The sequence below is a fragment of the Alternaria rosae genome, assembly GCF_020736505.1.
Source record: "Alternaria rosae strain MPI-PUGE-AT-0040 chromosome Unknown BKA58scaffold_4, whole genome shotgun sequence".
In the NCBI taxonomy this organism is placed as follows: Eukaryota; Fungi; Ascomycota; class Dothideomycetes; order Pleosporales; family Pleosporaceae; genus Alternaria; species Alternaria rosae.
The window spans coordinates 2,479,944-2,496,090 of NW_025763573.1; the positions used below are offsets into that span (position 1 = coordinate 2,479,944).

The following is a 16,147-nucleotide window of genomic DNA, read 5'->3' on the forward strand; positions in this document are numbered from 1 at the left end:
TCCAAGGCAAGGTCTAGCATTGTGTGTCGCGCTGGAAGAGCATAGGGCGGTGTCGCGACGCTTCTTCATTACCATTGTATAGTCATAGAGGCTTTTGTGGAAGCCGATCTGGCGGCGTACTGCATGCTTGGTTATGCGAGCACACGACGGCACGCGCATTCTTGTATCATATAGCAAATTCAGTGTCGGCGTCACTCAAGACCCAAGAACATTTTCGCTCTTCAGCCCAAACAAGGTGCGTAATCGATAACAGCCGGGCGCGAATAGCAGCCCCACTTGCACATGCGCCTTCCTCGTGCGTGGCTGTGTGAGCACGCGTATCCTAGGTTAACAGTATTACCTTGTGATCTGATGTAGTAGCGCGAGAGAGAGCGTACCAAGTTGCGTAGAGGGTGCATGGATGCTTGGGGACAAAGTCGTCTTCCATGGTCGTCGATGCTCAGCCTTCGCTGTTGCGAAACGCAGCTACCTACGTCACACACCCGCGCGAACTAAGACCGGCGACGAATCTACAAACACGAGCCCGAGACTGGACGCGAGACACCTATTTCGTCCTCCACGCCACCCACCGCGTGAATTGGGCGCACCATATACATGTTTTCCGCTATGCGCGCCAACACGACGCAGAAAGCCTACGACGAGGCCTTCCTAGCCTGCTCAACGGCAGTCTACTTTGAGGGACAGGTCAGTGCCCAACCACCCGCCAAGTGTCGCATGTGCCCAGCATCACTGACAGAGAGGCCTGTAGAGCAACGAGAAAGAAGCGCTGCGATCATGGAAAACCGCCCTTGACCATATCTACTACCACAACTCCCGTCGCAACCCTTCGACCTACCGCCCTGCGTCCGAAACAGAGAGAGCACTGATCGAATCGCTGCGTCAGTTGGAGCTGCAATGTAAAGAGCGCGTGGATCTCTTGGAAGCGCTGAAGAAGAGCCGGGAGGAGTCGAAAGAGAGCCTTGCCTCGCTGTCGTCAGACAACGATGCACCCACACCACCACCCCACGGCGTGCCTTTATCGCAAATCGATTCAAGCGCATCTACATCATGGCTCGGAGCCGGATCTATACCACCCATAGAGTACACAGATCTCTCAAGGCCGCCAGCATTGCCATACCGTCCGGCGATGGCGCCACGGAAGAGCTCCGGCACTGGCTCCATACGGGATAATAGCTTGACGCAGACTCGGAGCGCATCGACGCTATCTCCAGGACCAGTGGGAGAGGAGAAGACGCGCACACCATCCCCGGAGAAGAGTGGCAGAATGCTACGGACACTGAGACCCGGGAGGGAGAGCAAGTCATCCTCAGCGAAGTTGCCCAACACGTTGAGAACTCGCCCGGATGCTTCAAAAGCGGCTACCCAAGCATGGAGTGTTAAAGCCATGCCATCCTCCAGTCGGCCAACTTTAGGGGCCCCGACCCCGTCGACCAGTTCTCTTACACCTTCCGCTCGCTCGTCCATCGAGAAGCCGGCTGCTGAGAGACCAAATGCTTATTTCCCGAAACCCGAAGCACAACCGGCCCCTGCACAAGCACCCTTCTACTTTAGAGCTGGCGAAGGGTCAGCGTCAACTGCATATGCGGTGCCACCTTCTGGTGGTGGAACTGACCCGGGACTGGTAAAACCTGCTGCACACGAGCGAATAGCGCCAGCAATACCCCGGAAGTCTGTGGGATTGAGTCGTATGAACAACGCGCAAGGACCCAGTACAACATTACCATCGTACCGGAAGGAGTACCCTAAGCCTACACCGGACCCTCGATCTCTTGCTGCGTCTGCTGCAGCCCATTCGTACGGCGACAATGGTGGCGAGCGAGGTGGAGTCATGTGGGATCCCACGACAAGGAGACTAGTACCGAAACCCAAGAGCAACGAAACACAAGCGCGAAGTAGTTCAGAGCAGGAGGATTCACCTGAGTCTATACCACTGGAAGAAGACGGAGAGTTGCTTAAGCAGAGGCCATCTCCAGTGCGGAAGGGCAGGGCTAGAGGCAATTCGATGCGTGCAGAACTACCAGACACCCCAGGCGCGGATAGTTCTGAGGTGGAATTGGAGCCAGAAGAGACGGATGCATGGAAGCGCAAAACGGATGAGATTATGAAGAATTTACCACGGGGCGTCGATAAGCAAGCAGCACAGCAGATATTAAACGAGATCGTGATACAGGGAGACGAGGTACACTGGAGCGACGTATCAGGACTTGAAGTTGCGAAATCCGCCCTGAAGGAGACGGTAGTGTACCCGTTCTTGAGACCTGACTTATTTATGGGTCTGCGAGAACCTGCACGCGGCATGCTCTTGTTCGGACCCCCTGGAACTGGAAAGACGATGTTAGCCAGGGCCGTTGCTACAGAGTCAAAGTCTACCTTCTTCGCTATATCAGCTAGTAGTCTGACGTCGAAGTTTCTAGGCGAGTCAGAAAAGCTTGTTCGTGCACTTTTCCAGCTTGCAAAGATGCTTGCGCCATCGATCATCTTCGTCGACGAGATCGACTCACTCCTCTCGTCGCGTTCGGGATCCGGCGAGCACGAAGCGTCGCGACGCATCAAAACCGAGTTCCTCATTCAGTGGTCCGATCTGCAAAAGGCAGCGGCCGGGAGCGCGGTCACTGACAAGGACAAAGAGAGAGGCGATGCAACTAGGGTTCTCGTCCTCGCAGCAACGAACTTGCCATGGGCGATCGATGAAGCAGCAAGACGAAGATTCGTGAGAAGGCAATATATCCCACTGCCCGAAGATTGGGTCCGGAAGCAACAAGTCCAGACGCTATTGAGCCACCAGAAACACGAGCTGAGTGACCGCGATCTAGATCGTTTGGTCAAGCTCACTGAGGGTATGAAATGATCGTTGAAGGCCTGAATCGCAATACTAATCTCTTTCCAGGTTTCTCTGGTTCCGATATAACAGCGCTCGCGAAAGACGCTGCAATGGGCCCTTTGCGCTCACTGGGTGAGAAGTTACTTTCCATGACGATGGAACAAATACGACCGATACAATACCAGGACTTTGTAGCTAGCTTGCAGACTATTAGACCGTCTGTAAGCAAGCAAGGACTGAAGGAATTCGAGGATTGGGCTACACAGTTTGGTGAACGTGGAGGCTGAAACACCAATGAAAGGGCTGGCACTACGCCTGCAGTAACGAGTCAAGTATTTACACGAGTGTATGCATGGTTTCAGTGTCAACGTTATTTGCTTCAATTCCTCGTAAGCATGCACATCCCACCTGCCTAGGTCGAGGATAGCTCCTTCCGTCTAGAGTGTGCCCGTGACTTAGCGCGATCTCAACAGGAGCGCATCTCACATCCAGCAACCCGTTTTTCTTTCCTCGATCTATCCCACTATCGCTACTGGAGCAGAGAATGGCGCCTCGCAAGAAGACAGAAGAGAAGGCCACAGCCAACGAGGCCGCAGATCTGGTGTTGGAGTATCTTCGTCAGTCACCCATCTCACCTTATCTCTGAAAGCTCAACAGTCGCACTGTATCCCGTACTCAAAGACTAACTGGTCACAGGCAAGCAAAACCGCCCATACTCAGCTATCGATGTCTCGGCGAATCTACACAACAAGGTCACAAAAGGTTCGTTGACCCTCTTACTTATAAGACAACAACTGATTGTGATGCAGCGTCTGCAGCAAAGATTCTGAAAGATCTCCACGAGCAGAAAGCAATTGAGGGGCGAGCCGCTGGTAAGTCTTGTGGAGGCTACTTGCAACTCGACCCAACTGACATCTCCAGGCAAGCAAATCGTATACCACGCTCTACAGGTCTGCTTCAATTCTGTCTCTTACAAAGCATCTGCTCAGATCTAACCCACTTGTAGAACGCAGCCGAAGCATGCACCACTGAACAACTCGCCGCTCTTGACGAAACCATTCTCGATCTCCGCACGCAGACCACCACTCTTGTCGCAGTCGCAAAGAATCTTCGCAGCTCCTTGTCTAGCCTCAACTCCACGCTCAGCACGGCAGATCTTATCGCCAATGCCCACACTATTGAGACGGAGAAAGAGCAGATCGAGGCTAGAATTGATGGACTGAAGAAAGGGAAAGCGAAGAAGGTCAGTTCAAAGAACTCCGAGTGATGTAAGTGTGTTCATACTGACTCTACAAGGTCACAACATCAGAGCGAGAAGCGATTGAGAAGGAGTGGAAGAAGAGCATCCGTGTGGCAAGGAGGAGGGAGAAGATTGCGAAGGAGATGTGGGAGAAGATCGAGGAGAATTTGAATGATCCGCAAGAAATAGAGAAGCACAGGGAGATGTTCGACCTCGACGAATGAGGATATGCTGTCGCTGGTGAGGCGTGAACGATGCTGAGCGTACTATTTACTGGCGATGTTGTACGATATCAGATGTGAGGATATGTGGACGATGTAACGAAATCAACTAGAGTTCAGTTTTCAGACAAGCATTATTTAATGACGAATTGAAGTGTGTCACATTTGCGTATATACCATTCACATCGTGCTAAAGACGTCGCTAACATGCTCTCCAACACCACCCGCGCAAATCCACAACAATGCGAACCAAGACTGAACAAGAGATGAGAGGTTAGATCCTAATGGCAAATAAGCGCCTTTACAATGCAGTGCAGACACCAATGCATGGACTGCACGAAACATAGCCTGCCAGTCCAGCTGGCGAGCCAACAGAGCTACCAACGCGGCGCAAACAACATCATGGTACAGGAAATTCGACGACTCAAGAGCGCTGATAAGAAAACGAGCTACGGAGGTCGTCTCTGATCTCCTGCGACAAATTATCGTCCGCGTCTATGTGGCTGGGATCCTGAGCACGCGCCAAAGCTTCGAGGGTTTTGGCGAGGGCAGCGCCTTCGGTGCGGCCGCGGTCTACGTTGACGAGCGTCATGATGGGGAAGGGGAGACCGACTAGGATGGCTAGGAACCAGAAAGCCTGTGGTTCATGTTAGTATCAAGAATGAAGTCCAAAACTGGCCTGAGCACACTTACCGGTCTAATCTCGCCATAAGCATCGGTGATGGCGCCTACGATAGCGGGGCCGAAGACACTGCTGCCTTTATCTGTAATAGCGTATAGAGCGTAAAAAGCGGCTTCGTAGCCAGGAGGGATGAGCTCGCCGAATAGCGCGCGGCAATAACTGCTGAGACCACCAAGGACGAAGCCGTAGACTGCACCTAGAGGGTACATCTCCCACTGTTGCTGCAACCCCAGGTATCCTAAGCGTTGGACTGCTGGTATATACCCTAGAAGACCGTAGATCGGAATCACTTCAAAGAGCATGATGCAGAGTAGGATTGTTTGTGTTGGCGAAAGGCGGAAGAAAGCAGATAGCCGTGACCACAGGAAGGCACCCAGAACGCCGAAGACGGTTGCGATGACGTTTATTAGGGCAAGCATGGCGTACGACATGCCTAGCGTTGTCTTTGCGAAGAGCACTGCTGTGCCGGATACAGTCGCAATGCTGTCCGAAAGTAGGAACCATGCCGCAAGGAAGAGTAGTACATCCTTAAGGTGTCGTGCGTGGGTCGCTGTACGACCAAGGGATTTCCACGAGTATGCAAAGTACGCGAGCGCAGTGCCAAAGTTGGAGGTTTGCGCACCGATATGCAGAGGCGGTCCTGGACGGGGACGCAGCCAGCGCGCTGTCGGTAGTGTGAAGACAAACCACCACGCGCCGATGACGAAGAGGACCAGGCGGAGGCCAAAGTTGGAGGATCGGAACGCAATGACGATGAGAATCCCGATAGTTTGCACAAGCAAAGCAGCAATGTAACCGATCGCAATACCGTAGGATGAAATTTTGGTTGCGAGTGCGAGCTCCACTGAAGGAGCGGCCCTGCTTCTCGCCCTTGGGATTGTCAGGTCGACGGCTGAAAGATTACTTGGCAAAAGTGCGGTTGTCGCATCGGCGACTTCGTCAAGAAGGCCCTCTCTTTGTCCAAGCTGGTTTGCGTATTGCGCTCCTCGTATGATGTTCTCCTGCGTCGGAGTTTCTCCACCTCTTTCATCGTCTTCTTCTGTCTCCGCCTCGTCTTCCTCGTCGGCGTATGATTCGTCGGCGATTGAGTCAGCGTACTTGACTGTAGGATGGAAGCGCACCATTAGCGGTAGGAAGCTGTTCAGTAGTACGAAACTGGCACCAAAGCATGTGTTTGAAATGATTGCCAGTACTGCGCCCAGTAGGTACACCTTGGGGACCACGGGCAGGAAAAGCATGGTCGCGATGCTTCCAACAAATGCGAACCACAGGAGGAAGGTCTTCCTGAACCTCCCATGATCCGCTGCGCCGCTCATGCTAATGATCAGCAGAGCCTGTATGAGGACCGATATACTGAAAGTGTACATGGCGAAGCTCGCAGTGTTGATCTCGATACCGAGGATATGAACGACGCATTGTCCCTTTTCAGGATTTGGTTTGAACAGAGCTTCTATGGCGTTGGTGGAGAATGATGGGCCTGGATGGACGGTAGGCTTCGTGGCTTTGCATGGTGTGGAAGGATCGGATAATAGGACGCCATTCTCGCGCGCGAGTTGCTCGAGCGTTACAGGTATAAAAGACCCGATACCACATACAACAAAGACCTGGGGCGGTTAGTGTTGGTGCTTGCGTAGTTGACAAGCTTGACGAGGCGCGTAAGAAGTAGCATCACGACGGGGACACGCGCAAAGCTCTGCGATATTAGAGCCTGCTTGCAGAGACCTAAAGCAGATTGGGATGGAAGTAGAAAGTAAGGAGTGAAGTACCTCGGCAGCCCACCCATACATATAAAAGCCGCGGAGCTCCTTGTCGCTGGTCAACCGGGTGTCTTCGCCCTCGTAGTGGGGCTGCGAGTCGTGGGACTCCATGTCGAGGCTCTGGTCGGAAGAGAGACTTTGCTCATCGTCTGCCTCGTTGGACTGCGATATGGACGGCACCGAGACTTTGGACTGTGAGGATGCATTGCGCGCAATGGTCGGGCGCTCATAGGGCGGGAGCTCGGGCGCGCGAGGTGACATTGAGCGATTGGAAGCAGGTGTCCACAAAACAGGGTCCTGCGCTAATCAACGGAAATGCGTCACCGCAACTGAAACATGATGAAGGATCGAGGATAAAGGCGACAGCTGACCGGGCTGCTATTCAGGTCGGAGGGCAACTTCGAGTGGGCACGCTGAGGTCAGGCCCAAGCTGGGGAGAGATGTGGAGTTGTTGGGGTGGCAGCGGATGATCCCATGGGCATGACCTGTGAACATCTGATAAAGCGTCTGCTTGCAGTAGAGGCTTATCCGAGAAAGACATTGGACAAGGCGCTTGCGCTCAAGCTCGCATCTAGATAGACTACTGGCCGCCGCAGCCGCAAGCTCGCCGAGCCGCGGACAGCAATGCGGTGAATAACTGAGCGTACTAGCGATCAATGTGGCTAGCTACATCGCAACCGCTCGACGAGGTATGCAGTGTCGTTGACGCCCATTATAGAGCAAGCTGGGCCTTCAAGCTTGGCTCGGTTGCTGATGCGACCTCAGTGTGTTTGGCGGGAGATGCAGGGCTCCATCATGAGCGTGCATGGGTGGAGCGAGCGCCAAGGCGCTAACCCCAATCCACGCCCTCCCTCCCGTCGTCGGTACAGAGGGCTGCTGATGTTTCAACGACCTCATCGCTGCAGCCACACCACCCGCCCACGTCGCGCGCACCCCATCCACGACCACTCCGGACTAATTCCCACCGCTCTACGTCCGCGACTGCCATCACGACGTTTTGCAGCATTCACAGTCCACGATGCGCTAGTCGGCAGCGCCCCGACCTCGCTTTCTTTCACCTGCTGCATCCGATCAGCGCCCTTTCAACACTCACTGCGCCTCGTGCTATCTCGACGCTTCCATTCTTACGCCAAAGCATCTGCTTTAATGAGCGCGCACCGCTCCTAACCTGCGCATTTCACCGCCGACTCCACCGTCAGCCCTCTGCACCCAGCCTCGATTACGATTCGGACACCGCGCGGTTGACGTTCTTGCGAAAACATCAAGGAAAAAGCGCGACCAGACACCTCAAGAAAGCTATAAACGCGCGCAGAACGGGTGCGCAGACGGCGCCCCAGGCCGCGGGACGGAGGACGACGTAGTATGCCAGGCATTCTCACCATGAACCACACCGGGTCCGACTCAGCGACGGCTTCACGAGATGTAGACAATAGGAAGCGCAGCCATAACGGTGATCTGACCAATGGCGGTCTCAACGGCGCGCGAAGTGACACGCCGGCAGGCGGTCCTGCTGTCAATGGGGGTCCGTCGCGCGAAACCAGCACCAACGGCGCATCCATGGCAGTCGCAGCAACGGCCGGTCCTACGCTCGAACAATACTCGGATCTGCCCCCGGAGATCGCTCATATCGGCCCCGAGCAGTACATGTCCCTGTCAACACTGTTGTTGCGGATATCCCAGGAATCTTACAATGAATTGGAGGAAGTCCTGAAGAACATGGCCGCCATTCAGATAGCGCCAGTATCAAACGGCGCTCTTCCCAATGGCCTTGGCGCGGCAAATGCACAAGTGAATGCAGAAGCGAACAAGCGTAAAAAGCTGGTTGTGCTTCAATTTGCGCAGGAGCAACGGGCTAAATTCATCAAGCTGCTAGTCCTCACCGAGTGGGGAAAGAAAGCTTCCGTTGACATATCAAAGCTCATTGATTTGCTGGCCCACGCCAGTACCCAGGCAGCCCATATGGATGCTGCTGACTACAAACTGGAAAAGATCAAAATCCTGTCCAATAATGCTAGGGAAAACAACCCGGATGTTGCGACCGCCCTGGAAGTGCTATCAACAGGGAAAGCGTCATGGATGCCGAGCCTGGGCTACATACCGCCTGAGCCTATCTCCGCCGAGCAAGCCCTCAAACTACTTCGGTACATGAACACCTCTCTCTCCATACGCCTCAACGTACACGAAAGCCTCCCACGACATCTGCAAGACTGGCGCGTGCATTCTGGACGCGCAACCTTTGTTGTTGCCAACGAGCTGGAATTTGATGTCATGTCCTTCGTGGAGGATGCTTCAGAACAGTGGTTTCTCATCGATCTCCGGTTGTTGTTCACTCCTGCACCTACCATCACCGTCGGTAGCCGTTTCTTCATGCAACTCAAGCTGCAGGCCGACGTAGTTCTAAAGGAGAAGGGTCTGACCGGCCTTTTCGACTTCCTGAACAACTTTGTCTTAACGCACAAGATCTCAGTGCTTCGATCGCAGGCTGTTAATCTCGTTCGCAGCGGCTGGGCGGGATCTCTCAAGGTCGAGCCTGTACATCGCTTGCTCGTTGTGTCTTATTGGACCGACAAGCCTGGAAAAAAGAATTGGATTGAGATTGGCGTATCGAACAACAAACTGAAGAACGGCAAGGTTTCGTGGAGAGGGCCACCCATACCGTCGCTGGCTACGCGCTGGTTCCGCCAGGGCAAAGAAGTGAAAGATGTCAAGTTCCATTTTGACTGGAAGGATCTATCCATGGAACGCGTCATCAAGCAAGTCATCGCACGCCACACGAGTGATATCTTGCGATCCACAAAGGAGAGTTTCAAGTCTGGAGTGACGGCGAATGCAGACCTTTCCGAGACCGAACCTGCAGACTCTACACTCAACGCATCGCTGGGTACGAAATCTACATCAGTTGCCCTATCACTAGAGTCGGTCACTGGTAATTATATCCTGCGACCAGCTAGTGCACTTTCAGCGCGAGCGGAGAACGCTTTCAACCAAGGCAGAGAGCCATCACAGATTGCTCATGTAATGACGCAAGTGCTAGCCGGCACACTGCTCAGTTTGATCCAGAAGAACGCACAACAACTCGGCTGGCAATCACTCGCAAGACAAGCTTTGAAACAGCAGGTAGTGTCGGCTGCCGTCAAGTTGGATGTCATCTCTTTCACTCTATATTGCCCTCGCGGCTGGACACCAAACTGGGCATTGGCAGCGGTAATCGACTCTTCGGGCGAATCGTGGTGGATATTTGAAATGGGATCTGGTGGAAATAGCCTCGAATACGCCGAGCAGATCAAGTTGGACAGACCTGATGGAAGCTCCTTACCCATCAACCGCAACACCTTGGCAAGCCTGGAAAGGGTCGCCATGCAGGTTCTGTCGTTCCGCGTCACAGCTCGTCAACTAGAGAAGGAGAAGAAGAATTTCAGTTTGCGATATGAGTTAGGGCAGGCAGGCTCATCCGTGGAAGCTGGTTGTGTTCCCCGTCGATGGGTGCTGCATGTGCAAACTCCGGACCTTCTCGTGCCCCAAGCAGACGAAGACTCTTGGCTTGAATCAGATATCAAGATTACATGTGAAGGCTTGAAAGTTGGGGGTCAGGACGTCTGGCATATGGCTGTCGGTAGAATGGTTAAGTCTGTTGCTGCAGACATGCATAAGCTCATGGCAGCTTCACCACAGACCGCCTTCAAGTTCTCAGAAGATGGTAACTTCAGGATTCTTCTTGCCACGCCCTTTGGGCAAGATATCCTAGGAGAACTGCGAGCGCGACTGCGAGATGTGAACCGTCTTCGTACCTTTGCCAGTACCCTTCAGAAGCGTCAAATGCGGCTTTCGTCCTCCTCCTTACAGCGCGTACAGTTCCAGTACGGTCCATCGCCATACTCTGCAACTGTCAACTTTGGCACTGAAAAGGAGCTTACCATCGAGCTGTCACATGACAATCCGCACCACCGGATTCTCCATCTGCTTACTGAGATCGCCAACGATCGGTTGCCTTCCTTTCCAAACACGGAGGTCAGCGATGTTAATGGCTTAGATCGCTTCTGTACGACTCTCGTCGCGACCCGGCCTCTCTTCAAGGCCTTGCGCGAAGTCGAGGAACGATCGCCAGGCAACTATAGCAACCCCGCAATTCATGTCCACTCCGTCCTCAAATACCGACTCACCTATGACAATCCGGTCTGCACTTTCGACGTGCGCCTTCAGCCCAAAGATGATCAGGTGTACTGGTTCATCGAAGACAACTTACGTCCAAAGGATCCTACAACACTACCAACCCCCGAGCGTGCGCCAGGTCATAGGCGTCTTGACAGCCTTCAGGTCAAGCTGAAGGAACTCTTCAGTGGGAAGGGCTCAGGATGGTTTGGCACGCGAAACGGCATGGTGGCGGACTTAGACGCGATCCCTGAAGCACTACGCAAGCTGGATGAGTGTGTCTTGAGTTGTAAAATGGCAGGAGGTTATGTTGCACCTCCACCACTTGAAAAAACCCCGCAGCAAGCGCAGAACCAGGGATCTGGACCAGGACAGGCGCCTGCACAGGCGAACGGAAACCAGCAGGGAAACCAGCAGCAGCAGGCTAGGATGCAACAACAACAGCAGCAAGCGCGTCAGCAGCAGCAAAGACAGGCTCAGGCGCAAGCTGGGAAACAGCACCCGAATATGCAGCAACATCCGAGAAGCCAACCTCCGAACGGCAGACCCCCACAACAGCAGATGCCAAACGGCCGCCAGCAAATGTCGCAGCAACAACAGCAAGGTAGAGGCGGTCCAGGAGGTCGTCCAGGGCAGTCCAAAAACGACGTCATCACCATTGATTAGAAGACCTTGGGATGAGACCAGCATACCAGCTGAAATTGCCGTTATTCCATTCACGATTTGTGTACAACGTTTCTCTTTCACGCTCTTGACGTTTTTCTAGCATTGGGTTAGCGGGACTAGGGTATAATTTGCGTTTTCAACAGATTCTGCTGTCTTGCGGTTCACGGTGGGGTTTCCATCGTGTTATGTATTTTACCTGATATGGCGCGGTGTCAGCTTTCTCGGCGGACTATTTGGGCGCGCTCTTTTCTTCTTTTGCTTCGCAGCTTGTATGAACCTTTTTATACCATGGCGGGGGATCTGAGACGAGGTTAGATATGAACAGCATCACGCCATGGCTAGATGTGATGCTGGCAATCTACCGGTATAGATATCAAATGCATAGATGCTACCAAAGGTCTATTATACTCAAGTTGGACAACTCCTGTGCACCGCGAAGTACGCTAAATAATCACACTCATTTCTCTTTGTCGTTAGCCTCAACCAAGTATGTGGCCTTGTCTCATAGATCGAACACTAGGCGCACGAGATGGCCCTCGTCTTTGTCGTCTCCACAGCCAAAGTGCAATTCCGATAATTGCCAAAAGCCCTCCTGCACTTGCGCCGACCGCGATGCCTATTATTGCTCCTTTGCTCAGCGTCGACGATCCGGAACCGCCAGTCGCGGCAGCTTCTGTAGTGGGCGTGCATTCTGACATACAAGACGGCGTTGCATCCGGTGTGGTCGTAACACCAGAGGAGGTGGAGACGGTAGGGGTGGGTGTAGCCGCAGCAGCGCCAAAAATGCTAAGTGTCCATTCCCCATTGCCCAAATTCCCTTGTGCGAGAAATGGCTTCAGGCTCCCATCTTCGACATCGAGATAACTCCCCGGGCCGGCGCGATTGTTGCTAACTTTGAAATTTCCATCGCTTTGTACGTCTAGTCGCCAGTACTGTGCGTCTATGTCTTCGTCGGCGCGGAAACGCAAATCTGTTGTCTGGCTTCCTTCGTAATTATACGTGCTGAGAGAGTTGCCGTCGCCCTTGTCTTCGGTGTGCAGGCGGTAGTAGTCGTCAAGTTCGGTCTCTTCGAAGTACCATAGCTGACTCTGAGTCGTGTCACTTGAAATGGACTCTAGAACGAGGGTGTCATTGTTTGGAGTGGATGCGAGCGCGCTTTCTGGTCCGAACTGATCTGTTTTGATGACGTATCTTGCTGATAGATTAATGAGGTCTGTCATTCTAAGGGGAAGGGGCGTGGGTGCTCATCACGAAGAGAGAACCTTGCCGCCTTCTTGATATGGTTTTGAGGCTGCGGCTCTACTTTGCTTGAATAGGCTACTTTTATTTCCAATATGCCACCACTTTCTGAGCGGGCTATGCTTGGTGATGCGTGTGCTTCGTAAATAGGGCTGGCGCTCGCCAAGTGCGCCATGCATCTGCCTCGTTGCCTTCTCGCTTTTCAGCTCCGCGTATCAGTATCGGGCTGGACACACATGCTCGGTAAACACAGCCTTCTGTATGGCAGCTGCAGCGCCACCTTGCCATGTCGTAGGCTGAGTCGGTTGCGGTCCAGGAATGCACTGCATGAGAAGTCTGCATAGCCTGGGTCACTTGTAGTCGTTGCGACAGGCATCACGCGCTTTACAATTCTCTGGACACAGTCTCGCAATCATAGTGGGGAGGAAATTTGATCTACTAGTATAGTACCGAAATGCTTGTTAGTTCTGTTTGTTTCCACCACAGAGTCGCCCGTAGTTTGTCCCACTCCAGGTCCAGTACCAGCTCCAAATCAGCCGTGAAGTACGTGGGCTTTCCAAGCCTTTGACGCACACGATCAAATTGGATTTTACTCAGGTCAATGCCAAGTTCGCCTGCGTTTCGAAGTTCTGTCACAGGTTAGTTCCGAAAGTTCTTGGCTGAAGTTAGGTACTACTCACCGTCAGTAGCGTCTTCGAGACGTGTGGGGCGGTATCTCTCGTCGCTCATGTATTGCCAGATTTTCAAAGTCATCATGTCCTGTCGCTGTTTCGACAGCCGGATATGTATCGTTTTGGACCGCTTCGTCGATTCATTTAACAGGACAAGGTCGCCTTTGTTCAGCAGCCACGTGAGTTGTCCTTTAGCGAAAGTACCTCCGCCATGTTCGATGATCTCTTCTTGATTACCATGGTATGTCGAAGTGTAGCTTTCATCCAGACATATTGCGTAGCTGTTTCGGCAAGAGTCCGTCCGCTTCAAGCTTTTAGTGAAGTTCTTCTCGATACCACAAACGACCGCACCGCGAACAACTGCTGTCCAAGACTTTTGGGGCCTCCAGTACTGCATTATCAGTCGTTCATGCAGTAGCATCTCCTGTATCTGAGCTTGAAGGTACTCCGATTCGCCGTATCCTCCTACCAAGAACAGGTTCTGGTGACGTCAGTGTCTCGTATCGCGATGAAAGACAGATTTCCTACTTTGGGGCGGTTACGGCGCTGCTCTCGGATCCTCTTGATATGGTCCTTGATCAGTATGACGATCTGCTCGATTGATGCGTCGAAGAATGACTCCATCTCGTGCCTAAGGCTGTCAGTGTTGCTCGAAAAAGAAAATTGTTGTGCTTACCTCTTGATTGTGAGAAGACCCTGATTTACGCGACCTTGGATAATGAGGTTCTCCAACGGAGGCGGAAGCTCTAGTTTGCAACCAGACGAGCCTGCCGTAAAATGTTTCTTCTTCAAATCGAAGTCCTTCATGAGTGATCTCATAGCTGGGGTTTCTGAGGCATGGGTCGCAGTCTTGTCGATCTCGAAATTGGGATCCAGTTCTTTGTAGTGGACATCCGTGAGTATCTTTCGAAGCCATTTTTTGAACTTCATATTGATGAAGATCGATCCGCATTTGTCACCTATGGCTGATTAACAGAATTCGCTAGGAGTGGACTTAGCTTACCAGTCGGGCTTCCAATCGGCTCCAGCTCGAGGGCTGGTTCTAATCGCTTGACCTGGTATGATACCACGTCCTAAGCACAATGATAAGCTCACTCGTATTAGAAACAATAAGTTCGATGCAACTCTTACCACTGTACCACCCCCAGCATCGCAGAGTATGAAGTACTGCCCCTCCTTCGATGCTTTAGCTTTGTTGAAATAGTAATTTCTCCACAAGTATCTAACATACCTGCAAAGTCGTTTGGGCCAGCTCGTCTCGATAATGGCGCGCAGTATAGACTGCAGCTGCCTCCGGTTCTGTGACGAACATGACGTCCTGTAATCTCGGGAAGTTCGTTCGGTTGAACCCAGCTTTCATCAATGCTCGATAGGTTGAGTTCATCGCCATGTAAGACCAGTCCTCGACAAAGTCAGCTTCACAATATGATGTAGTTAGTATCGCTTACAGTGGGTACAGTAACTACAAGATCAGTCGCTGTATACTTTCTTGCGATTGGACCAAACTGATCGACTTCCATCTCTAGGTGTTGGAATACCTTTTGCAGATAGTCGGTGACTATCTCTTCCGGGCTTTTGTGTGAGTAGGCAGGTACATCGTCATAGTTGCACATGGTGCTCAGCATCTCGTCGATATTGAGATTGGACATCCCATCCAGGATTTGAAGCGTCATGTCCAGCTCACCCAGGCGACTTTGAAGACCGAGCTCAAGTTTAGTGTGGACCATTGAGATAGAATCGTCACTCAAAGCACCACCCCACTCGTAGTTGGGGCGCGAGTATGAAATGACACTTGGCACCTTTTCATCTACGGTCGCACCTTCTCCTGGTCAACGAAGGCTAACTTGCGGGAAAACCATGACATACCCCAATCTACCATTACGTCGATGGTCTCCAGCGAGCAGTTGTGCCCCGATGGGGTAGCATAAGCTACACCTAATCGTGATATCAGTCTAATAGCAAGCAGCACCGATCTAAGTAGTATACCGGTGTATGTGGTGCCATAGTCCAGACCAATCACTAGTCGCGTTTCTTGCACACCCTCATTTGTTCTCCCTTCCAAATTGTCTGTTCTGGGGATGTATTCGTGGTCTGTGCGAGAGGACACGAAGGACGTGTGTTCAGAGTGGTACCCAGGTTCGCTGTCGTCCATATCGAAATTCCTGTCTCGAAGCTTTCCTTCGAGAACAACCAATCTGGCCTCATGATATTTTGGGTATGGCGACCACTATACATCTCGGTCACTCATCTTCACGGGCCGCGGCACCCAGGAAATGTGGCACGCGTGAAGTTTGTGTGCAAGCTACGCAGGCATGCGAGGCTAGGCAAGTTGATGCAGAGGACGCTGCGCAGTCAGACAACTCCGCCTCACGGTTTGGAGAGTAGATCTCATGCACGCGCCGGAAATGGGAAGATTAAGCATACGAAGAGCGGGGAGTTCCATAATTGGTAGATGTTTGCCAATGAGCTCTCGGTTCGTATTCGAGATATGCATGGAGGCGCAAGGCTGCGAGATAGCCTTGTCGTACGTATTGGTGTGGCGCGAAAAGCAATATTGGGTCACTCTGTGGAAGTTCAGCTCCGAGCAGGCCAAGACGAGTATGCGCTGCGCTGCTTACCACGAGTCGCCGTTGCAGGTCGAGGGCGGCAGCCTTGACGCACAGCATGCGATGTGATGATTTACCCGCCTAGTGGCTTGGTC

At 52.6% G+C, this 16,147-nt stretch overlaps 6 protein-coding genes across 6 annotated transcripts; 3 read left to right on the forward strand and 3 right to left on the reverse strand.

The window, feature by feature from the left end:
* The first annotated feature begins 332 nt into the window (after positions 1–332).
* On the forward strand, positions 333–3,238 carry BKA58DRAFT_160410 (P-loop containing nucleoside triphosphate hydrolase protein). The gene is made up of 3 exons (XM_046164951.1): positions 333–684; positions 749–2,837; positions 2,888–3,238. The coding sequence occupies exons 1-3, from the start codon at positions 595–597 to the stop codon at positions 3,106–3,108; spliced, it is 2,400 nt and encodes a 799-aa protein (XP_046026666.1). The 5' UTR covers positions 333–594; the 3' UTR covers positions 3,109–3,238.
* BKA58DRAFT_160390 (Tat binding protein 1-interacting) lies at positions 3,134–4,411 on the forward strand. The gene is made up of 6 exons (XM_046164948.1): positions 3,134–3,438; positions 3,518–3,583; positions 3,631–3,693; positions 3,743–3,771; positions 3,828–4,064; positions 4,118–4,411. The coding sequence occupies exons 1-6, from the start codon at positions 3,366–3,368 to the stop codon at positions 4,283–4,285; spliced, it is 636 nt and encodes a 211-aa protein (XP_046026667.1). The 5' UTR covers positions 3,134–3,365; the 3' UTR covers positions 4,286–4,411.
* A 13-nt stretch (positions 4,412–4,424) lies between these two features.
* BKA58DRAFT_383445 (autophagy-related protein 22-like protein) lies at positions 4,425–7,234 on the reverse strand. The gene is made up of 3 exons (XM_046170181.1): positions 6,731–7,234; positions 4,976–6,568; positions 4,425–4,919 (listed from the first exon to the last, which is right to left on the reverse strand). Exons 1-3 carry the CDS (start codon positions 6,980–6,982, stop codon positions 4,707–4,709), a joined length of 2,058 nt encoding a protein of 685 aa, XP_046026668.1. The 5' UTR covers positions 6,983–7,234; the 3' UTR covers positions 4,425–4,706.
* Positions 7,235–7,607: 373 nt separating this feature from the next.
* On the forward strand, positions 7,608–11,966 carry BKA58DRAFT_383448 (mediator complex subunit MED14-domain-containing protein). The gene has a single exon (XM_046170182.1). The coding sequence runs from the start codon at positions 8,084–8,086 to the stop codon at positions 11,534–11,536; it is 3,453 nt and encodes a 1,150-aa protein (XP_046026669.1). The 5' UTR covers positions 7,608–8,083; the 3' UTR covers positions 11,537–11,966.
* Positions 11,967–12,762, reverse strand: BKA58DRAFT_383449 (uncharacterized protein). Its single transcript, XM_046170183.1, has one exon. The coding sequence runs from the start codon at positions 12,754–12,756 to the stop codon at positions 12,016–12,018; it is 741 nt and encodes a 246-aa protein (XP_046026670.1). The 5' UTR covers positions 12,757–12,762; the 3' UTR covers positions 11,967–12,015.
* A 451-nt stretch (positions 12,763–13,213) lies between these two features.
* On the reverse strand, positions 13,214–15,598 carry BKA58DRAFT_439165 (uncharacterized protein; the record flags this gene model as incomplete). Its single annotated transcript, XM_046173654.1, has 10 exons — positions 13,214–13,404; positions 13,456–13,927; positions 13,975–14,077; positions 14,123–14,405; positions 14,450–14,519; positions 14,578–14,622; positions 14,678–14,848; positions 14,895–15,265; positions 15,313–15,381; positions 15,433–15,598. 10 exons carry the CDS (start codon positions 15,596–15,598, stop codon positions 13,214–13,216), a joined length of 1,941 nt encoding a protein of 646 aa, XP_046026671.1.
* Between the last annotated feature and the right edge of the window lie 549 nt (positions 15,599–16,147).